Below are 24620 nucleotides of genomic sequence, written 5' to 3'. Positions count from 1 at the left end.
ACCCCCTAGCAATGGGCAAGGAGACACCGGATTGGTGGTGTTGTTCTTATATCAATCAGGGTAAAAGCAGTTGTACAGTCTTTAGTTCATCCTAGCTTGATGCCTGTCTTGGTGGCCAGAGCTGTTTCATGTCTGAGGCACACACACACACACACACACAAACACACACACACACATAAAAAAAAAAAAAAAACCTTCATGCCTTTCACATCCCAGAGATCCCAAAACTGCCCAAACATCCCCCCACCTTGCTGAGAACAGTGTTGTAGAAGGGATGTTATGGAGCAGTCCATGTCTCTATATTTCTTGACTGGAGCACTGTGCCAACTTCCTGTATCCATTAGGCATACTTTGGCCATACACAACAAAAACTTACTTTTTAGAGCAACGTATGCAATAAAAACACTGACCTCCTGTCCTAAGAAGCCCCAGGGTTTGTTCAGCAGCTCAACTATAGCATCTAAGTTTCAACTCTTGTCATCTTTCTGTGCTGGCGTCTTCGATATGTCAGCTTTTTGGCCTCAGGGTTGGGCCTCATAGTTTGATCATAATTATCACAGCCCCAAACATCACAACCTCATATTACAGGAAGGAAGAAAGGGAGCACAAAAGGCTGTATCAGGTGAGTAAAAGTTTCCAAACATGCCCTCTCCCCAATTCATTGAATAGAAAAACGAGGTCACAGGCACACCACCAATCCATCAATGGCAAAAGGAAAGAGCAGTGCCCAGTACTGGCTTTGACTCACACCCAGACCCTGGACCTTCTGGCCTCCTAAACAAAACCCAGCTTCTGAGAGCAGGAAGGACGTGGTGACTGGACGACTGACGGTCAGTGCTGTCCAGCACACCTCTGCAGACTCTTCACTCAATTCAACCTAGCTGCACGTGTTGCTTAACGCCTCCCAGGTACCATCCCGCTCTCCCACCACAGTGACAGGTGCCCCAGGATTAAGAGAACTGGATTCCACATCTGACTTCGCTCCTTCCTTGTTGTGTGACTCCGGAAAGCCATCTAACTCCTCTATGCCTCATTTTTCCTCATCTGAAAAATGGAGATGATAATGGCTATTATTCAAGGATCACTGAGGTTTAACACGTTAAGCGCCCCGCCTGTTTTGTCTTCCGGGCAGAAAGTATAGTGTCAGTCACGGGTGACTGACTAGGAGCTTAACGTGTTAAATAAAAATGGCAGCTAATCCTATATTATAAAAAGCCTGTGGTCACGACGCCCTCACGCTGTAACGACTGATCAGGAGGCTGTGTGCACAGGGCTGTGTGCACAGCGCGGCGCAAACGGGTGGGCAGGGACTGGACGCTGTGTCCCTGCGGGCGCCGGCAGGAACTTGACCAGGAGATGCATCAGGGGAGACCTGCGGCGCCAGCTGAGAGGCGGGACTCATGGGAGTCCCTCGTGGCAGTCCCTCGTGGCATCAGCCCCACAGGGTGGGACTCCAGGACTCAAGGGAGTCCTGTAGGGGCCAGCGGGGGCTTGACGCTGCGTCCCTGCGGGCACCGGCGTATCTGGGTCTCGCATGATTTCGAAGCATGCCGGCAAGGTGCTCGCGGGCGGGTGGGGACTTGACTGGGTCTGGCAGCGCCGGCTGGACTTGATGCTGCATCCCTGTGGGCACTGGCCCAGACTCTGACAGCAGGGAGGAGGCAGCCAATACCACTCTCAGGACTTGACTCTGAGTCTCAAGGCGCTGGCAAAACTTGGCGCTGTGTGTCCCCGCAGGCAATACATTTATGTTATTTTCATATACATTTTACTAATTTTCTTTCATTTCTGACACTTCTATTATAGAGAAAGGGCAAATAATAATAATATTAAAATATGCCCTCTAATTATTCCCTAATTTCGTGCACCGGGTCATTAGTCCTATATAATAAAAGGGTAATATGCAAACCGACCAAACGGCAGAACAACCAGTTGCTATGACACACACTGACCACCAGGAGGCAGACACTCAATGCAGGAGTTGCCGGCCAACCTCTCAGCCCCTTCCCCTGGCAGACAGGCTCTGATCACCCAATGGGGAGTGGAGAACCAGGGTGGGTGATGACATATGCAGGTTGCACCAGGCCAAGGTTCCCCACCCATCGGTCACCCCGCACACAGAGAGTGACCTGTGACAGGGGGCGGAGCTGGCGAGTGGATGGAACAGCCAACCTCGTGGTCCCTCCGCCTAGTTGGCAGGCTCTGATCACCCAATGGCAAATGGGGGACTAGGAGTGGGTGGTGATGGGGGCAGGGCCAGCTGTCAGCAGCCAGGGAAGATGGCCCTGATCACAGGCCAGGCCTCGGGACCATACTCGTGCACGAATTCCATGCACCGGCCCTCTAGTACTTACATAACATTCACTCTGCACCAAGCCCTTTTCTAAATTTTTTAGTTCTATCAACTATTTTAATCTTTCCAACAATCTGATACTCTGGATTCTCTTATTCTTATCAACTGAAGCTACTGCCTGAGAGCTAAGACCTGGCTTAGGCACCCCAGAAGAATTGTGCACTGGGGATTGGCTATGACCTATGTTGAGGGGGCAAAGCCTCTTTGAGTGTAAGCAAGGGGGACTACAACTCCCAGCAGGCTCTGCGTCACCATTGGACTACAATAACAAGTATGCCCCAAGGCCATCCTGCTTAACCTATTTCTCCTGGCAAGGTGCTTTGCATAGGAATATGCTTTAGTGTCAATTTTGTTTGCCAGAAATTCCCTATAAAAACCAAGAGACCTATGCAAGTAAATATTTTTGAGCATCATGGATAAGATGTGTTTTGATCCTTGATTCTCCATCTGATAACATGAAGATTCAGTGTCCTCATCTCTAAAATGGGGATACTGTATTCCTAGGTTGGAGCATTCAGTTGTGAGGATTAAAAGCTTGATATATATTGGTAAATATCAGTTCTTCTAGTATCTCCTCCTCCCCTTATGCCAAAGGGTTTTATCAAAGCATTTTATCTCAGAGCTACCCTATGAGGTTAGGTTAATCCTTTCAGAAGGGGAAACTAATACCAGGAGAGGTTCCAGTCTCTTGCCTAAAGTCATACAGCAAAGAGAGTAGTGAAGGAGGACTCCAACCCAGAAAATGATACTGAAGAGTTGAGTCCATGTTAGGAGCCCAAATGCTTCCCCCTTGCTACCTGGTGCTTTAGAGAGACCCAAAATCCAGGGCAAATATTTTCTCCTCTCCTCAAGGTAAACCTGAATCATGTGATACATGGAATTATATACTGAGTGGCCAGATTATTATGATTTCTGAACGCATAATAATCTGGCCACTCAATGTATATCCTATCTAATAAAAGAGAAACATGCAAATTGACCATATCTCTGCCATGCCCACAAGCCACGCCCACCAGCCAATCAGGAGCAAGTATGCAAATTAACACAACCAAGATGGCAGCAGCCGTGGAGCTGGAGCAAACAGGAGGCTTGGGTTGCCCACAGCAATGGAGGAAGCCAAGCTTCCTGCCTGCCCTGGCCTCTTCTTAAGGCTACAAAGTTTCAATTATAGAAGATAAATAAATTCCCAGATACTTGCTTCCAACCAGCCCTGGCCTATGCTTGGGTCATGGGGAGGTGTGGCAGGCCTGCAAACAAGCACAGGCCCCTTACTCAGGCTGCACCATTCCCCATGGAAACCCCCACCCTGATCCGGACACCTTTCAGGGCAAACCAGCCAGCACCCACTTGTGCACCAGGCCTCTATCCTATCTAATAAAAGAGTAATATGCAAATTGACAGTCACTCCAACACACAAGATGGCTGCCCCCATATGGTCAAAGATGATGGCCACAAGATGGCCAGCAGGGGAAAGCAGTTGGGAGGGACCAGGCCTACAAGGGAGGGCAGTTTGGGGTAAACAGGCCTGCAGGGAAGGGCAATTGGGAGGAACCCAGGCCTTCAGGGGAGAGCAGTTGGGGGAAACCAGGCCTGCAGGGGAGGGCAGTTAGGGGCAATCAGGCTGGCAGGGGACCAGTTAGGCATCAATCAGGCTGGCAGGGGAGTGGTTATAGGGTGATCAGGCTAACAGGCAGAAGCAGTTAGGGGCAATCAGGAAGGCAGGCAGGCAAGCAGTTGAAAGCCAGCAATCCAGTAGGATTGGGCCTAAATGGGCAGTCGGACATCCCTCAAGGGGTCTCATATTGGAGACGGTGCAGGCTGGGCTGAGGGACACACACACATAACCCATGCACAAATTTCATGCGCTGAGTCTCTGGTCCTATATAATAAAAGGCTAATATGCAAGTTGTCCTCTCGACCAGGAGTTCAACCAACAGGCAAGCCAGCCAACTGTCCATGTCTCCTCCCCCTTGCCAGGCTGGCTGGCCCCCACTCATTGCACGAATTCATGCACTGGGCCATACACACACACACACACACACACCTAATATGCAAAGTGTCCCCTCGGGCGTTTGACCCACCAGGAGTTTGATTGCCTGTTATGATGTGCGCTGACCACCAGGAATGAAGGAAGGCCCCGTCTGGTGGCCGGCAGTGGCTAGGGACCCTACCTGTGCACAAATTTCACTCACTGGGCCTCTAGTGTCTAGATAATTGTGTGTGGCCAGTGCTGGGAAGGACATACACATGGCACTCTGAGAATCAGATTCACAGGGCAATGCTGGCTGTGAGACCTGAAGAGTGGGAACAGCATATCCAAGGCCCTGAGGAGGGAGAGGACATGTGTTCCAGAGGCCTTGAAAAGGGCCAGTGTAACAGGAGAGACACAGCAAGTCTCAGAGGTGAAAGCAGTGCTAGGTAGGGGGGAAAGTGAGGTTCCCGGGGTACCAATGTTAGGAAGGCACTCACTCACAGGGTCATGCAAGTACAGAGCTAGGACCTGAGTGAAAGCCTCCTTAAATGTGGGGCCTTTGACACCTCATTGGCCCATCCTGGTCCTATGTGCGGGGCTGTGGATAGGGTAGCCATCCCTCCTCGTTTGCCCTGGAGAATCCTGGTTTATTCTTGTCCTGACAAGATTACACTAGGCCCCCTTTCATTCTGATGACTGTCCTTGTTGGATGATTATTCTATGGTCACTCAATCCGTAGAGTCTGTATTTTTATCCCAAGGGAGTGTTGAATCACTGAAAGTTTTAGCAGAAGGGTTTCTGAGCAAACTCTGATGCGATGCGGAGAAGGGACCACAGCGGCAGGAATAAAAACTGCTGAGGTCACCCAAGTGGAGGACAAGGGCAATGTACCCTAAGCAGGAAAAGTGGATGGGGTTGAGAAATGCTCGGGAAGCATTGCTGTCAGAACAAGGTGATGAATTCGATGTGCTGAGTAAGGACTTACAGCTTTCTTGTTCCTCTGTGCTTCCGCTGCCAGGGTTTTGCTGTATGACCTTGAAGCAGTCCCTTCACTTCTCACATCCTGTTTTCACAACCACACAAGGCTTCTCAGAACATTTACAGTAATGGTGGCGCTCTGTCACCAGGGCCTGCAAACAAACCGTTTTTTTCTGCCTCCTCATTCTTCAGACCTACTTCTCATCATTCCAAGTTCCCTTGAAATGTGACCACTTTAGGCGTCTGGCCACCCTGCTTGCCCCTTCCCTGGTTTACTCTCTATCCTAACATAATTATGTTCTTCCCTATTTACTTTGTTTCCGTCTAGAATGTAACTCTGTAAGAGCAGGGACTTGCTTCTTCAGGGATGTATATCCAACCCCAGCACCAAGCACAGTGGTAGATAGTTATTTAATTATTTGTTTGGATGAATGGATGAATGAATGAATGCTCTCCCTGAATGAATGAATGAATGAATGAATGAATGAATGCTTTCCCTGTCACCTAACGGCCTTAAATCATTTAGCTGCACACCCTACAAGGGGCACCTACTTCGGAAGCAAGACGACCTTGCCTGGGTTCAAACTCTGACTCATTTACGCAACAGCCGAGGGTAGATAAATCGCTTAGCTAGCCCCTCTCAGCTTCATTTTTCACATTCATCCCCACCCGGTAGAGATGTTGTGAGGATGCAACCACAGAGCAAAGTGCCCGGAGCGAAAAGGAGCTTTTTTTTTTTTTTTTACAGCTTTCGTTTCTTCTTTTCCTTTTCCCATCGCCCTGCCTTTCTCCCCGAGCACCTCCACGCCTGCTCCGCACCGAGCCCGGAGGGACTGGCAGGCTGCGGGGCGGCCGCGCACGCACACCACGTCCTCCCTCCCGGGCGGCGGGGACTTCCCGCGCCGGCGCGTGGCCCGCGGAGCGGCGTCAGCGGCGGCGGCTGCGCGCTCGCTCGCGCCTGCGCAGACGCGCCCGGGAGCGGGCGGGGGGTGAAGAAGGGGCCGGCCTTCGAGCGACAGCGACGCAAGATGGCAGCCACCACGGGCTCGGGTGAGCAGGGGCGCCGGGCCCGGCCGGCGGAGGGACCGCGGGCCCGACCGGGGTCCGGGGGCCCGCAAAGGCTATTGCAGCGTGGCCGGGGCCTCCGCGCCGAGTCTGTCCGCTGGGCTCCGCGGCGGCGACCCGGCCGGCCTGCGTGGGGAGGAGGAGCAGGCGGCGGCCGGAAGCACGGGCGGGGGCCCGAGGGGCCTGTGGGCGGCGCGGTGAGGCCCAGAAGCTCCCCGGGGCGGCGTGAGGGCCCCGCTGCGAGGAAGGGCCGGGCCCGGGGGCGCTGCTGCGCGGCCGGAGCGGACGAATCGGGGGGGGGGGGAGCCCTGAGCCTCTCCTGAAGAGCTGGGGCCGGCGGCTCTTCGGGGGAGATCGAGGGGTCCCTTAAAGGAGGAGAGGCTCCCCAGAGCGGATGGGAGTCCCTTCTGGAGTGCCGTGGGTCCGGGGGAAAGGGGAGCCTTGGGATGTCCGTTTGGCTGGGGCTGGGTGGGAAGGTCTGGATGGATGGGCGGAGGAAACGGGAGCCGGAGGGGGAATTGAAAGGATCTCCCTTTGGCCACGGGGACGGCTCCGGGGTGAGTTTCTGGGATGGGGTTAGCGGAGGAAACCTCTACTTTAGTTAGAAAAGGGGAGCCTGGGGCTGGCTGCTCCTGCGGGCATTGAGGGCGGTGAGTGCGGGGGGAGATCTCAGGTTCCTGGGGGTGCTGGTTGGGGCGGCCGACGGGGAAAGGACTCCGTCATTGCCAGCCCCGGGCTTGGGGACACGGATATGAGGTTTTAGGAGGCAGGCTGGTGCTGGGAAGGACATACACATGGCGCTGCGACGGGACACTAGCTGGACACTTGCGATATTGGGTGGAACATAGGTGAACTGGGAGCCCCGAGGCGTCTGGTTGGGTGGGGGTGGAGGGGTCGACGGGTGTGGGGGGGCTATGCAGAGTGGGGAAGAGTGGGGAACGGCCAGGTTTCAGAGTTGTTTCTTTGAGAGAGAAAGCATGTCCTCCTTTAATTGTGCGAGGGAAGCATCCCCTAGAAGTGCCTGTTTCGTGGAGCCTGGCACCCCTTTCCACTCCCGTAGACATTGGTAGCGGATGTGTGGGTTCAGGTCAGGTCAGAAGTTCCCCGTATGCCAGATGGCCATGGAGAGAGAGGGGGGGGTCCGATGAGACGGGGATTATTGGGTGACTGCTCAGGGAAGGAAGCTGGGCAACGGAGTGAGGGGGAGGGGCGTCCCTCCAGTCCCTAGTAGGTTAAGAGAAGCAGCACTTATTCTGAGACTGGATTCCCTGCTCTCTACACACCTGATGTGGGCCTGAGAATGAAAATCCTGAAGATCTCAGACCTAGCATTCCACAGCTGGACATCAGGGGATTGACCCAGGCTGGCCTTCCTGAGGAGGAGGAGTGAGGATTGGCTGGTGAAACACCAGAAGGGTTGATAAGACAAGAGAATCAGATTCTTGGAAGTGCAGTGTTTGGGGGTGACAGTGAAGTGTACCCTGAAGTGCTGGCCAGTGAAGTTGGCCAAGGAGGTCCTCCCAGGTAAGGGTGAGCTCTGATGGAGGAAGTAAACAGTCTACTAGCCTGGGTACTGAAATCCTCTGGCTATTTCAGGCCACACAGCGGCAGCACTGTTAGAAGAGGGTTGATGACCTAAAATGCACAGGATACCCTAGCTGGTTTGGCTCAGTGGGTAGAGCATTGGCCTTTGGACTGGAGGGTGCCAGGTTTGATTCTGGTCTGGGGCACAAGTCTGGATTGTAGGCTCTATCCCCAGTGGGTGTACAGAAGGCAGCCAATCAATAATTCTCTCCCATCAATGATGTTTCTGTCTCTTCTTTTCTCTCTGAAATCAACAAAAAATAAATTTTTTAACAAAATGCACAGGGTGAGGGAAGTTCATCTTTCCAGGATGTTGTTCCTCTGGTAACCCACGGTGTCATCTTTGTCTGATTGTTGGGTGAGAAATGGACGTAGGGGATCTGACTAAAGTGACCTGCCACAAGTTACCATTTATACTTAAGTAGCAGGGTCTTCATAGAGGATAGAGGAGACCGTACAATCTTCATAGATTTTGGTTTCAGTTGGAACAGTGCTGAGTCAATTCATTTACCAAGATATTGCCACAGACACTGTCAGGAGAGAGGCTGAGTCAGGCCAGACTCCTGTGGAAAACTTCTTACCAGAGTATAACACCCCTGCCAGGTTCTATGAACTGGGGCAAAGGGGGGGTGGTGTGGTACCTATAGCAGCCAGCATTATGGAGGTATTGCATCTCAGCCCTATTGTCAGCCACTTGGGCTACCTGCAATTTTTAACAGCTACTTAATTCTAACTTCTTGATGCCCTGCCAGTGAAGAGTGGTTTGTAAATGCAGTGGTGGTCAGATAAAGCAATGTCATCTGCTGTCTACAGGAATTACAGGAGCACTTGGCATGGTTTAGATCAGCCGTTGCCAACTGGTGGTCCGTGAGGTCTGAAAGGTTGGCCACTGCTGGGTTAGATAACATGGACAGAGATGCCTTAGAGTTTCCCCAAACTCCTTTATCTGTTAGTACAACAAGCCTGCTATGTCCATTGTGAATAGAGAACAAGATAGCACAGCCCGTGTCCTTGAGGAGCTTCTAGTCTAGGCTGGGAGAAGGCCATTAAGGAGTAAATAATAAAGAATTTCAGAGAGCAGTAACTACCAGGAAGGAGGATGCATAAGTGATAAAGGGTGTCTGGAGAGGTGATCAGGGAAGACTTCTCTGAGAGAAGGTATTTGAACTGAGACAGATGGTGGCAGGAGCCAACCCTACAGCATGTGTCCCAGGCAGGAGAAGGAGACAGTACAAAGGCACTGTGGCAGGACCAAGCTTGGTATGTTGAGATAAACAAATAAATAAATGCCTTAGTGTACAAGGGAAGGTATTTAGGATGGTGAGTTGGAGAACTGTGGATTTTATTCATTGTAAAGAGAAACCATTGAAAAAGTGCCTGGTGTGAAGTAGGCATTCAGTAAATATTTGTTGAATGAATGAATGAATGAATGAGTAAAGATCTGAAAAAGAAGGATGGCAGGATCTGATCTGTGCCCTAGGCAGTGAAGGAGTGCAGAGTGCTAAGAGTGGAAGCAGAAAGATTTTAATTGGGTTAACTAAAATGAGTGTTCTGACCTCTCTGCTTTCTGATCCTGAGAAGTCTTGGAGGTGTGGTCAGGGGCTCTGAGGCCTTCAAAGTCAGGTTTAAAACAGGCCTCTGCATTAAGCTGCTCCTGGTTGCCAGGAAACAGCTATGAAACCTTTGAGTTCCTTTGGGGCTGAACTTAGTTTTTTATGGTCACTGCTTTCACACTTGACTACAGCACCTTCCCACCTCCCTTGGTTTTGCAGGGTGTGGTTTCTGCATAGATGTAGAGGGTGGGATTGGGAAAAGCCCACTAGAATCCCTCCAGATGCCTTTGTTATGACAGGTGCCTTGTCCAGGATTGCAGGACCTTATACAGTAGATCTGGGCTGCCAGGTCCTTTTTCTCACCCAGTACCCCACAGGCTTCGCTGACAGATAACCAGAAGCTGGATGCCAGAAGGGTAAGCCCTGGCTGGCATGATTTTACATTTGCATACATTGACATGGCCTTATACACCCACTCAGCTTATGAAAATTTAACCATATAGGCCGTGGAAGTTAAGTAATCTTCCATTCCATTAGAGGGTGTTCCCCAGAGAGAGGTGGAGATGAAAACCTGTAGACTCTTAGTTGGTCTTGTTCCGGAGTGTCTCATTGTGCGAGCATTTTGTTGTGTCTGTTGTAGCTAAGCGCCTTTTGTACAACATGGGCCTTGCATTCAAGGGCGCTGCTTCATATATTACTCAGCTGAAGAAACAGTGATCTGTTGCAGCTGTGGAGGGGGAAACGCTTTGCTGGGCCAGTACAACCTATTGCTCTCCTTAGGGATTGCCAAGGTTAATTTTGATGATCATTAATTTCCCCTTCACAGTAACTTTAAAACCACCCTATCCCTCCATCGCCACGTTTTCTTTCTTTCACCTGAATGTTGCTCTACAGTAATTTGATAAAAGTGGAATATAAAATGTGAGGTCAGGAACCCTCTGTTTAATTTTGCAAAACCCCAGTGAAGTACAGTTGGTGGAGTAAATATTTTATTTTATTTTATTTTTAAAAATTTTTTTATTAAATTATTATCTGTGTGCATATTTTAACATTGCCCCCCCCCCAATATTTTAACACTTCTATATTTTGTATAGTGCTTTAGAGTTTTCCAAGCACTTTGATTTACCTGCTGTGTCATCTCATCCAACTCTCCACAACCCAGTAAGCTAACCAAGGGAGGTTCTGGCCCCACAGCATTAACTGAGGGAGATTGGTGGCTGGCTGAGGGAGCAGTGTGATACTCGGACTAGAGCCTCGGAGTTTTGACTTCAGTTCCCTCCCCACCCTGCTTCAGTACCTTAGGAAGGAAGCAGAAATGCTTGGGTTTGGGCATGTTCTCTTCCTAGGTTTTGGAATGGTTAAGCTTGGTGAACAGGGTTACAGCTTTAATGAGAAGCATTTGCCACCAGTAGCAGGAACCCTTTTTTAATCCCATTCTGAGGAATATGAAGTTTATTTCTAAAGGAGCTTTTGATTAATACCTTATACTCAATAATTTATACTCATTGTATAAAGTAGGTTCTAGCCTTCATTTACATGCAAACCCTTCAGACTTCTTTCTTTTTAAAAAAAAATACATTTTATTGATTTTTTACAGGGAGGGAGAGAGAGGGATAGAGAGCTAGAAAGATCTATAGAGAGAAACATTGATCAGCTGCCTCCTGCACACCCCCCAGCAGGGATGTGCCCATAACCAAGGTACATGCCCTTGACCAGAATCGAACCTGGGACCCTTCAGTCTGCAGGCCGACGCTCTATCCACTGAGCCAAACCGGTTTCAGCCAGACTTCTCTTTAAGCTGCACTTCTAAGGCTTACTATGTGCTGGATACTGTATTAAATACATTATCTCATTTCTCAGAGCAAGCCTTTGAGGCAGGTAACTATTGTGAAGGTGAGGAAACTGAGCTCAGAACCAGTGACTTGCAGAGCCAGGGTATAGAACCAAGACACATGCTCTTGGCTGTATTGTCATTCTTCTAGTTCCCATTGCCTGTTCCTTCAGCTAGGCATCTCAAGTTCCTTCAGCCATGCTTGTTGACATTTCTGCCTTGGCTGATTAGGTTTTCATGGATAGGTAGTGACTGTCATACAGGATTCTTTGTGACAACCTCTGAGGTTGGATGGTCTGTTCGATCCTCACATTCTCTCCATCACAAGCCTACTAGGTGTGACCAGACAACGGATGCCAAATCCTCCTCTTCTCCATCTCCATTACTGTCATTCTTGTCCAACCAGAACCATCTTTCATAGAATTTGCTTAGAAGACTGCAAAAGCCTCCAGTTTCCAGTACATTCTTCATAGAGAAGGCAGAATGATCCATAAAACAAAAACTGCCACGCCCTTGCAGAAAGCTTTTCCCACTGCACTGAGAATAAAATCAATTTTTTCTCCAAGGCCCACAAGCCCTCTGTGGTCTTGGTCTTGCCTGCTCCCTGACCTCATGTTACACACCTCTGCTTTTGCTCTTCTTTTGGGAATGAATGTTCTGCCAGCCTGTCTTCACATGACTAACTGCTTCTTACTCTTCAGGTCTTAGTTTTTCAGAAAGGCCATCTCCTACCTCCTCATTCAGTAGTCTTGGTCATTATCACATCTCTGTTCTGTTCTCTTTCAAAGTGCTTAACTTTATCTGAAGTTTCATTTGTTTTTCTTGAATATTTTCTGTGCCTCTCTGCTAGGGTGAGATTCTGCCTTGTTCTCTGCTAGTCCCTGGCATTCAGCGTTGTCCCTGACATTTAGTAGGTCCTTCATAAATATTGAAGTTACAGTAAATTAATCCAGGTCTTACCTTAATATATAAACTTGACATATTTGAAGAAACAATATGTCTGATAGGGCAGAAGCAAATGTGGCTGTTCAGCCTTTCAAAAAGCACAGCTCTTGTCTTGATTAGTTGGTATTTATAAAGCGACTTGAGCATAGAATTATCTCTGTCCTGCCCTTCCCTTTCTGTTCTGATGCTTCCCACGTCTAATTCTTTGTCTCCACCCTATTAGAGAAAATCTAATCTTTGGCCTTGGTCTCCCTAGCAGCAAAAAAACCACAGAGTTTGTCATCAGCCGATTGCTGTCACATTGTCTTGATTGTAAAGAATGATTGCCTCTATTCCTTCCTCCTAGGTCATTGGTTCTCAAACTAGTGTGCATTGGAATCAGCTCAAGAGAGTTGATCAGCTTGCTGAGCCCCACCCTCTGAGTATCACATTTAGTAATTCTGTGGTGTAGTATAGTGGTCTGGTGTGTGGCCTGAAATTTTGCATTTCTAGCAAGTTCCTAGGTGATGCTATAGAGAAGGAGAGAAAAAGTATGCTTCTGGGCAGGAACTAACTAGGCAGCTAGACTGCATTTGCCAGTTACTCAGGAGAAAAGTTAACTTCCCTACCTTTATATCTAACTTCAGTGACATTGAAACTATGTACACCTTCCAGGCCTCCTTATTTTCCAACCAGACTCCTAGCTCAATGCACTGCCTTTCTGACTGGGCAACCAAACCAGTTTTAATTAGCAGCTGTCTTTTCAGAAGAAACCTCTGAGGCTCTGTCATTTTAAATCAAGACCCAGGCCAGGCCAAGGTCTTTTCTGATATTGGTATGCTACAATAGCTACTGCTTTGTGATCATACTTTTCCTAAAAGATGTTTCTAAATCCTTTTTGTGCCAGAAATATTTTTTTTTTCACTTGGTACTTATATACTTAAAAATTCTTTATTGTTTAAAATATTACATATGTCTCCTTTTTCCCCTCATTGACCTCACCCTGGCCCTTCCCATCCCCAGCACATACCCTCCCTCTCCTCCCTACTGTCTGTGTCCATAGGTTATGCTTATATGTATGCATACAAGTCCTTTGGTTGCTCTCTTACCTCCCTGCCCCTCCACTGCCTTTCCTCTGAGGTTGGATGGTCTGTTCGATGCTTCTATGTCTCTGGATCTATTTTTGTTCATCAGTTAATGTTGTTCATTGTACCAGAAATATTTTAATATGTTGTGTGTTTCAAATTGCTGCATTAAATGTTTTACTATGACATGGTATAACACCCTATCAAATATTCATGCTTTTTCAACCTAGTTGTCATATTTTCTTTGTAATATCCTGCAGCTGCTGACTTTTCAGTTTATATTTAGCCAAGAGAATAACTGGCTGACTTTTGATACTGACACAGATCCAGGAAAAATCCTTCTTGAAAGAAGAATTCTGAAGTAACAGGAACAAATGTTTGCTTTTAAAAAAAAAAAATCGTGGATTACTATAGTATAGCACCTTGGTGAAGTTATCTTAACATCTTCATGATTAACTTTTTAATAGTTAAGATTGACAACAGTCCATGTTTACATCCTCTGTGTTGTACTTGAAGCTATTTCTCCAGCTGCCTTTTAGGAATCAGGTTCACACATTAATGTTAGGAATCTTAAAATTTAGGCTGATTCCATGGATTAAAGAGCTGTGGGAAGAGAAATAGGTTAGAGCATTCTTGAGATTTCTGATGTGATAAGCTTCTGAGTTTTGTTTTTTCTTTTGCATATGTGGATTTAATTTTTTAATATAGTCACTAAAATCTTTTGTTAAAATTAACATATTATAATTTTGAGCTTATACTCTACATTTGAGATAAGATGAAGTCTTCTCTTGTGACTAATATACTAGTACTCACAAGGTCTACAGGATCTAATATTTGATTTCTGTCCCTGGAGTACCTCTAAAATTCTAGACCTAGGATGTGGTTGGGCCATTTGGAATAAAATGCTCTTATATGCAGTTTCTAAATGGCTTGGGATATCAGTAGCATACTAGCATATGTATCCTATTAAACAAAATTTATTTTATACTGAAGATGTTTGTTTTATAGTTTGTTTCCCTAAAAGTCTCAAGCACACTTCAGTAAAAAAAAAAATAAAACTGAAAACTAAAAAAATTACAAGAAAACTAGTTATCGAGTAATAGTTATCTCAAAATAGAAAACAGTATCAGAGTCCAACATGTTGTCCACAATAGACAATATTAGAGTTTACAGTAGGAACGGAAGAGATACTGTTTAATCAGGAAAACATTTATTGAGTACCATTATATGCCAGGCAGCATACCAGATTCTGGGGAGGCAGGATTGAATGAGTCACAGCTCTAACTTAAGAAGCTCAGAGAGTGAGTCAGACAATAAAAAAGAAAGAAAATAAAACTTAAAAGAAAGAGTACAGCATAGACATTAGGTAAAGGTATATGGGAGCTGAAACTGGTTTGGCTCAGTGGATAGAGCATTAGCCTGTGGACTGAAAGGTCCTAGGTTCAATTCCAGTCAAGGGCGTATATATATATATATATATATATATATATATATATATATATATATATATATATATATATATTTTTTTTAAGGTATATGTAGTAGGGAGGGCTCTGAGAGGACCTCTGCAGACTGCCTGGTTTCTAACTTAAGATTTGTGTTTCTTTTTGAGATCATTAAATTCAAGATTTAATGGATAACTTTTCTCGGGCTATTTAAATTCCATACTAAGCCCCTCTGGTGATATTTATAATGTTAGACTTCCTTTTAATAGTATTCTGAGTGTTTCCCTACTGTATTTTTAGAAATAAAGAATTGGAATTTTGTGACATTGAGCATCATTCATTCTGAAATAATACAGCAAGCTAACACCCAGCATTTGAGTGCATACTCAGCAAAGCACTCTTTAAATTGAAAGTCAGCAGTATACAAAACAGATTTACCCTCATGGAGTTTATGTTCAGATGGGACAGACAGTAAACTAATGTCAAGTAGTTATGTGAAGAGAAATAAAGCAAGATAAGGTAATGGGAAGTTAGACCCCAATGAGGATTGAGGGAGCCAGCCAACTATTTACAGCTCTGGGACAGAGAAATCTAGGGTGAGGGAACAGCAAGTATTGTACAATGGAAGAAAGTCAATTTGCTCATTCAGAAACTTAAGGATAGATGGTATGGCTGAGGAAGAGTGAGAATAAGGGGAAGGGTGGTGGGAAATGATGTTGGAGAAGCAGGTGCATCTTTGTAGGTGAGGCAAGGAGTTTAGGTGTATGTTGGTTGCAAGGAGAAGCCAGTGGGGAGGGGGCTGATGGATCTAAGGGGAGTGATGTCCTACTTTTTTAAAGGCTTACTGTGGAGATAGGCTGTAAGTAGAGACCAGTTCAACTAGAAACCAGGTAGGAAACTGAGGACTACAGTAATCACAGTGGAGATTGTGAAAATGATCATTTTTGGGATCTATTTGGAAATAGGTTGGGTATGGGATGTAAAAAAAAGATTTTTTTATTAATGACTCCAAAATTTTTGGACCAGAGCAATCTGGTAAATGTGCTATATTTTTGAAATTGAGGAATGGGAAGTTTTTAGAGTAGACTGAGAAGTGTAAGAGAGTTCTGTTTGGAAGTGTTTTGAGTTAGGCCTGTTAGGCATTTACTAGTAAATGGAGGTGTCTAGCTGGCGGTTAGTTGAAAATATAAATTGAAGAGTCATCAGCTTCCTTGGTCTTCTAGGTAAAATAACTTGGGTAGTAGAGTAGACAGGGGAACAGAGGTCGTGGGCAGTGCCCTGAGGCCCAGCAGCCAGTGTTTGGAGGTCGGGGAGGTGAACCAGGCTCTCTGTGAGGTAAGAAGAGAACCTGTGGCTAAGGAAGAAAGGCATAAAGAAGGGAGTAATTAGATGCTACTCAGATCTCCAGGAACTTGGAGTGGGGACTGAGAATTTACTAGGATTTGGCTGGAGGGTACTGCTTGGTGCCCCTGACAAGCAGTTTTGGTGAGTGACTGGATAGAAAGGGCTGATTGATTGGAGTAGGTACAAGTAAGGTGAAGAATTGTAGACAAGGAGTTTAGACAGCCCTTTTGAGGTGTTTTTGTTTGTTTGCTAAGAAGGAACAAAGAAATGAGATGGCAGCTAAAATGGGATGTGGAGTCTAGTGAGGGTTTCTTTAATCTTATGATAAGTAATTCAGGCTGATAAAGGTGATTCATGTATTACAGAAGGTACTTTGCTGCTTTTATTTCATTCATTCATCCTGTCACCTATAGAGGCAGGGAATATTGTTTTGCTGAGGCTCAAGGTAACTTGGAGTCACACAGCCAGAAAGTTCTGGATCTTGAATCTAAGCATGTGCTCTTAATTCTCTGCTAAGAGATTAAAGAAATTTACCTAAAGTATACTTATTCTGATTCTTATTTGTAAAAGGTAACATAGCCATTACCCTGACCAGTCTTTCTGAAATGGAGTGGTAGATCAAATATCTTATTTGTAATCATAGAAAGTATCTAAATATATGAGTATATACATATGGGGAAGCCTGGATTGACTTTATATAATTTTTGAATAAAAGACTCCATCTTTTATAAATGGAGTGTGCATACCTCTTTATCCTTTACTCAGTCACACTCCCCCCACCCAAATAAATATTTATCTGAAGCCTAAGGTGTGAAGACCAGTTGTTTTTTATGTCGCATTGTAAAAATGGCAACTACCAGGACAATCATGCAAATTAATATGCCCTGCCTTAAATCTCTTAATATTCCTTCTGTTTTCTACCTATCTAGGCCCGTAAGAAGTTTGATAACATATCCTGTCACAGTATTTGCTCATGGGCCATATAATTTGGTCTGGCTCTGCCAAGGCAACTGCAGAAAGGACTTGAAATTGAATAAATCTGGGAGCTTTTTAAATAGCAACGTAATTTTTAAGTTGATAATTTTGTATAGCCCTCGAGTGATGTTATAAATACCTAAGTAACCCATGTCAGAACAAAGGTTCCTGCTCTAAGCAAATGCCTCTGGCTCTAGAGACTGTTAGTAGTAGCACTTCCCTAACCTGGCCTCTAAGCCTTCCAGTCCATCCTGAACATTACCCTGGAGATTTTATCTCCTGTCCTACTCAGAGCCTTTTGCAGCTCTCCACTAATTATCCTCAGGATAAAGTCCAGTCCCTCCTAGTAACATGAACCCACCTCCTTAGCTTTCATCAAATTCAAAGGGTTCTATGAGCACCCCCCCACCCCCCATCAAAAGTTAAGAAACATTGCCCTGTGATAGATTGTATATTTTAATACTGTTTTATTTTGTTGAACTTGGTATGTTTATATCTTGCTTCCATAGTGAAGTTTTATACTCTGATTAGGAGGCCTGTTTTTTTGTTTTTGTTTTTTCTTTCATAGTCCCTATAAGGTCTAGCATGGTGTTAGGTAATTATTGCATTGAAAAAGGTCTGTGTATGCATGTTACTGACAAATTTATGTAAAGGGGGGAAAAGCCTAGGTTAAAAAGCCTAGCAAACTTTTTTTAAATGTCAGTCCTGAAATATGTGGGCTTTTTTACTCGTAAGTGTGAAGTGAGCTCAGACTTACATACATTAGACACGGTGAGCTCCCAAGTAGTTCTTTACCAAGTAGAGTTCAGTATACCAGCTAACCTGGTGCTAGTTAGTCACTTCTATTTAAATAACAAAAAAGACTGAATGAATTGCCTCATAATTTAAATACTTTTAAATTCCTGATTTCTGCCTGGAATTTATTCCCCAAACTTTGCTTCTAATGAATTTTGAATGAAAATAAAACTTTATGGCTTAGAAAAAAAATGAATTAAAAAGAAAGTCTCCTTTAGCCTTAGCCGGTTTGGCTCAGTGGATAGAGAGTTGGCCTGCAGACCAAAAGGTCCCAGGTTCGATTCCAGTCAAGGGCACATACCTCAGTTGCAGATTCTTCCCCAGCCCGGACCCTGGCCTGGGTTCGTGCAGGAGGCAACCAATCAGTGTGTTTCTCTTACATAGATATTTCTCTGTCTTTACCTCTCTCTTCCATGCTCTCTAAAAAATCAATAGAAAAATATCCTTAGGTGAAGATTAAAAAAAAAAAGTATCCTTTAAATGCTATCCAGTTTGTGGGCTTACATTCAAGGTTTAGCTAAATAAAGGTTAATAAAGTTAGACTACTTAACTCCCGATGCCTAACTAGCACGACGTTTTTATTTATCGTTCTGACAAAAGACAGGGTTTAAAATATCTGTTGAGATAACCCTAGGATGTTGAGTGTCAAAGGGATTTTTGAGGACAATTAGGTGACCCCAGGGATGTTGCAAAGTATTGGACCTTAAAAAGAATATGACCCATAGACATTTGGCCAGAGCAAAGGAGTGACTGTCCCCTTTGGACAGAATGTGTATTCTCCAGCTCATCTCAGTTTTTAAACCTGTTTGAGCCAGATGTTAAATAAATTTGCAAAGTCATACCACTCTTCTCACTTATTTTGTTCTTTGGAAAATATAATTATTTCATAAGATATGTTATCTTAACATGCAATAGTTTATTGTGATTAATTTTAAATGAAGTAAATATTTTTTAAAATCACTTAATTTTTAGTTTAATATATATCAATATATTAACAAAGGCTCTTTGAAGTCCTCAGTAATTTTTAAAAGTTTATACTTGAGACCAAAAAAGTTTGAGAATTACTGTTCATATGAAATAAATGCTTATTATCATTAATCAGTATAAAGTACAATTATTCTGATATATATTTTCCAACTCCAGCTTGGAATATTTTAAGAATGCCTAATAGATATTAGCCAATCCAAAGTTTTTCATTTATTAAACTTCTAGAGGCCCAGTGCATGAAAATGCATGCACTGGGCAGGGGTAGGGGGTGTCCCTCAGCCTGGCCTGCCCCCTCTCACAATCCAGGAGCCCTCAGGCGTGGGAGGCGACCGGGCAATCGAGAAGGTGAAGCCCCATCACACCTCTGCTGCTGCCACTGCCTGCAGCGCAAGCCTCGGCCAGCCCTGGTTACCTGAGCCTTGGGCGACTGGGAAACCACTATCTGAGGCTTCCCTGCACCTCAGGCCAGCCCTGGGTGGCTGGGGCTGAGGGGACTGAGCACCGCCATCTTTGAGGGCATGACAGTCAATTAACATATTCCCTCCTTATTGCTGTGGGTGCCGCCATCTTTGAGGATGGGGCAGTCAATTAGCATATTCCCTCTTTGACTTTGGGCGCCACCATTTTTGCGACGGCGTGAGGGTCAATTAGAATATCCCCTCTTTATTAGATAGGACTAGAAGCCCATTGCACAAAGATTCATGCAATAGGCCTTCCTTCCTATGGCTGCCGGCACTGGTTTTCCTCCGTCACCCAGGACCTGGGCTACAGCAGAGCCAAACCATCAGCCTTCAGCCTTCAGGCTTGGCTCCGGCTGCAGTGGAGCCTTCAGTCTTCAGTCTTCGCTTAGGCAGAGTCTTCAGTTTTGCTTCATGCCTTCGTATACAAATTAACCCACCATTTTGTTGGGTTGATTTGCATTCTCACTCCTGATTGGCTAGTAGGCGTCGCAGAGGTATGGTCAATTTGCATCTTTCTCTTTTATTAGTGTAGATTTCTGATGACTTCTTTATAATTAACTCAAATTAAATTATCCTATGATGTCAGTGCTGCTGTAATAAAAAGCTGACTTTGCCCTCTGTGGTGCTCAGTTACTGTTCCAAAGGCTAACTTAAAATAAGTTTGTTTAACTGACTGTTGTTGTTGTTCAATTGTGTATATGGGCTTTGCACACTTTTTAAAAGGTATTTGACTGTCTAACTCCATGGTAATGTATGTTGGAAGTATAGTATTATTACTAATATATTTTCTCATACTTCACAAGGAGGACTCAAACATTAGAAAAGTATACCTTGAATTCATCACCTGTTTTGAAACTAATAACAATGAGCTTGTGATATCTGGTTGTTAGATGAAGAAATAACATTTCTAGCCACAGGATGTTCTTTGCCAAAGTTTACAAGAGAAATAGTCATACCAGAAGTAGCTAATCTAGCTTGATTTAAATTTTATCCGACACGAGAAAACAGCACATTTATCTTGCCAAAAAAAGCATCTTCATTCAATGAAGAACTTAACTATGGAAGTTATTGTACTTTGCCATTGTTCATTTGACTTGTACAAGTTTGGTAATATTAAAAAAATGCAGACACAGTTATTGGTCACTTAGGGAATACCATTAAATGAGAGTCCCACTTTCAGAGATTCTATAATACATAGTGCAATCAGATGTCATACAACTGAAGCCCTGAAGAAGGTGAAGTGTGATTGGTGGCTGTCTGGAGGAAGGGTGTTGTTTCAGGCAGAGGGAATAGCAAGTACAAAGAACCAAAAGTAGGACCCTTGCCTACAGTGTGGTTGGTGTGGGCCCTGGGATATTCTAATTGTTTTTGTTTTGCTATACTACCTAATAAAAGAGTAATATGCAAATTTAACCACTCTGATATACCCACAAGCCACACCTACCAACCAATCAGAGCGAGTATGCAAATAAACCCAACTAAGATGGCTACAGCCACAGTGACCAGGAGAGAGGCTTGGGTTTCCCAGGCAACAGAGGAAGCCAAGCTTTCTGCCTGCCCTTGCCGGCCTAAGCCTCCACTCAAGGCTACAAAGTTTCAAACAGATCCAAACAAATCCAAACAGAAATGGTGGCGAGGCTTGGCTCCGCTCCAGGCTACAAAGTTTTCAATCATAGAAGGTAAATAAATTCCAATACCAGAGTCTCCACTTGGGTCGCCAGGGTGTATGACTGGCCTGCAAACCACTACAGGCCCCTCGTGTAGGCCACCCCATACCCCAAGGGAACCACCATCCTGATCCGGGACACCTTTGAGGGCAAACCATCTGGTCCCCACCTGTGCACCAGGCCTCTATCCTACCTAATAAAAGAGTATTATGCATAGTGACCATCACTCCAGCACAATATGGCTGCCCCCATGTGGTCAAAGATTCTGCCCCTATGTGGACACAAGATGGCCACCACAAGATGGCCAGCAGGGGAGGGCAATTGGGAGGCAACAGGCCTGCAAGGGAGGGCGGTTGAAAGGGACCAGGCCTTCAAGGGAGGGAAGTTGGGGGCAAACAGGCTGGTAGGGGAGCAGTTAGACATCAATCAGGCTGGCATGGGAGTGGTTAAGGGGTGATCAGGCTAGCAGGCAGAAGCGGTTAGGGGCAATCAGGAAGGCAGGCGGGTGAGCAGTTGGGAGCCAGCAGTCCTGGATTGTGAGAGGGGTCCCAGATTGGAGAGGATGCCGGCTGGGCTGAGGGACACACACATCCCCGCCCCCGTGCGTGAATTTCATGCACTGGGCCTCTAGTGCAAATAATAAGAGAGGTAAATGAAGTCAGGAAATAAGAAAAGGAGAAAGAAATCACCGATAATCTTTATACCCAGAGATAATCACTTGCTATCTTGGTCTGTTTCCAATTTAAGCTTAACATGTCACTTAGCATTTATATTAGTTTACTAGGGCTGCATAACAAAATACCAGATTGGGTGGCTTAAACAACTGAATTTATTTGCTCAAGGTCTAGAGCCTAGAAGTAAAAAAAATCAGTGTCAGCAGGTTTGGTTGCTTCTGAAGCCTCTCCCATTGGCTTGCAGATGGCTGCCTTCTCACTGTGTCCTCATCACATGGTCTATACTTCATGCAAAGGTGAATCCTTACAGTCTCTGTGGGTGTCTAAGTTTCTTCTTCCAAGGCAGTGTTTCCCAAAGTGTGGTACGCGTACCCCCAGGGGTACGGAAAGAGTTTGGTGGAGGTACTCGTTGCACCGGAGTTTGGTGGGGATATGCACTGCACCGTGCTTAGCTGCGCCTAATTCTACGTTCTCATGAGTACGAGGGGTACTCAGCGTTAGGAAAATTATAGAAGGGGTACACATATGTCAAAAGTTTGGGAAGCACTGTTCTAAGTCATCAGTTACATTGGATTAGCACCCATCCTAATAGTCTCACTTTAATCCATTCTGTAAAAGCACTGTTTCAAAATATGGTCACATTCTGAGGTGCTGGGAGTTAGGGCTACAACATGAATTTAAGAGGACACAATTCAACCCATTGCACCATCTATGATCAGGTATTCAGATATTTATCAGTCTTCCTATAAGTATGATTCTATGGTCTTTATTGACCATTCATTTGTATTAGTTTAGGTTTATAAATTAACCAGTTAGTAATGCACAGTGATTTTTTCCCCCCTAATCCAAATTAATTAGGGTTATTAAAGATTTATATTTAACTCTTTGAACAAAAAATGTATTCTCTGACTCTTTGCTTATAATGTCACAGACATCCTTCAGTTTTGTGTTTGCTGGAGGAGACTTAATGGCTGTTCTATGGATGAAAAATGGCAGTGTTTCCCAGACAAGCCATTCAAGTATACTTTCAGGTTTTTGCTTACATTTATTTTATTTTTTTAATATATTTTTTATTGATTTCAGAGATGGGGAGAGAGGTAGAAACATCAATGGTGAGAGAGAATCATTGCTTGGCTGCCTGATGCACATCCCCTACTGGGGATTGGGCCCACAACCTGGACATGTATCCTTGATCAGGAATGGAACCTGGGACCCTTTAGTCCGCAGGCAGACACTCTATCCACTGAGCCAAATCAGCAAGGGCACTTACATTTATTTTAAAAGGAAAATTTTACCATCAGCATAAATGAGAAGTTAGTGTAAGATTATGTGCCCTAAATAACTTATTCTTTTTTTTTTTAAATATATTTTATTGATTTTGTACAGAGGAAGAGAGAGAGATAGAGAGTTAGAAACATCAATGAGAGAGAGTTATCGATCAGCCACACCCCCTACTGGGGATATGCCCGCAGCCAAGGCACATGCCCTTGACGGGAATCGAACCCCGGGTCCCTTCAGTCCCCAAGCCGATGCTCTATCCATTGAGCCAAAACGGTCTCGGCCTAAATAACTTATTCTTAAATACATGACTGTAAAAGCAAGTTCATTCATGTGCACCTAAAATCATCTATATTTTGCTCAAACCAAAAGCCTGGGAACCATAGTTTACTCCTTTCTCTCGTGTCATAGGCAATCTGACAACGAATCTTATCAGTTCAGATTTCTAAACATCTAGAATTGTGCTACTTCTCACCACCTTCACTGCCATTACCTGGTCCAAGCGGGTATTGTCTATTGCAGGATTCTTGGAATAGCCTCCTAGCTATTTCTGCCCTAGCTCCCCTCACTGTGTTCACACAGTACTCAGAGGGATCCTGTTAAAACAAGTCAGATTCTGTTACTCTTCTGTTTAGAACTCCAGTGGCTTTTTTATGTCACTCAATAATAGTTGAAGTCCCTAATTTTCTGCTGCAGCTGACTTGGCATGGTTGCTCTTTGACGCTGTGGGCAAGGTCCTCCTTCAGGGCCTTTGCACTTCCTATTTCCTCTGCCTGGAAGACTCCCTCCCCTTCTCCCTCCATAAGTCAGCTCCCTCATTTTCAGGTCTGTAGTCATGACTCCTGATTGCAGTAAGACTTTCACCCTATTTAAAATTGCAACTCCTCCTTTCGTTACTTTGTGCTCTAGAACACCACTGACTCTCATACTACATAATCTGCATGTTTATCTTATCAATTATATGTCTCCCACTAGAGTGTAAGCACCATGAGGGCAGGCATTTTTGTTTTGTTCACTACTTATTCCCCAGTGCCTAGAAAGTTCTGATATATAGTCAATGCACAGATATTTATTCAAATTAAGTTAGTAGCATGCATTCCACACTTTGGGAAATACTGAGATATACCGGGAACATCTTCCACCATTTTAATCAGCTTAACAATAATCCACAACCTTCGGACCAACTATCTTCCACCATTTTAAGTCCCTTCAGTGGGTCTTTGTTCACAGTCCTATGCTGAGTAACTTATCTCTGAGAGTCTAGCCAGAGGAATAGTCCAAATTCCAGGGAAAGAGGTGGGAGGAAGGAGAGATAGCCGGGACTGGTTGGAGAGCAACCCTAGGAGAGTTGCTCTGTGCCCTCCCACCGCCTCATTCCCTCTCTGGCCCCATACCTGGGCTCTGTTCTGGAAGACACCCAGAAACAACGGCTCAGGCCAGTCTGAACTCGGGAGTAGTGGCTGGAACCTGTGAGGTGTGTTTGTGTACTTCCTTGGCAGGCTTTGGGTTTTTAGAAACAAGTGAATCAGAGAACTGACTACCCTCTTTTAGCTTTCTCTTTTAAGAGAGAAACGTATGGCTTAAATAATTGAAAATGTTATCCTTGGTGCCTTTGGTTGACTCTTACTGATCAAGAGGACATAATTGCTA

The 24620-nt window shown here is 45.1% G+C and overlaps 1 protein-coding gene and 1 pseudogene across 3 annotated transcripts in view; both read left to right on the top strand.

The window, feature by feature from the left end:
* Positions 1–145, top strand: LOC118708567 (annotated as a pseudogene).
* A 6062-nt stretch (positions 146–6207) lies between these two features.
* UBE2V1 (ubiquitin conjugating enzyme E2 V1) overlaps positions 6208–24620 on the top strand; it is a 33224-nt gene continuing 14811 nt past the window's right edge. Inside the window, exon 1 of one of the 3 annotated variants that reach the window (XM_036417742.2) lies at positions 6208–6353. In XM_036417742.2, coding sequence (XP_036273635.1) covers positions 6332–6353 — 22 coding nt within the window. In that variant the 5' untranslated portion in view covers positions 6208–6331. Of the gene's footprint in view, positions 6354–6902; positions 6926–24356; positions 24445–24620 lie in introns of those variants that run through there. The other 2 variants (XM_045574716.1, XM_036417745.2) reach the window with 2 other exon arrangements.

This window comes from Pipistrellus kuhlii, unplaced genomic scaffold (assembly GCF_014108245.1).
Source record: "Pipistrellus kuhlii isolate mPipKuh1 unplaced genomic scaffold, mPipKuh1.p scaffold_m20_p_6, whole genome shotgun sequence".
In the NCBI taxonomy this organism is placed as follows: Eukaryota; Metazoa; Chordata; class Mammalia; order Chiroptera; family Vespertilionidae; genus Pipistrellus; species Pipistrellus kuhlii.
Note: the sequence above shows the minus strand (reverse complement) of the source record. Positions and strands in the feature narration are given on the sequence as shown.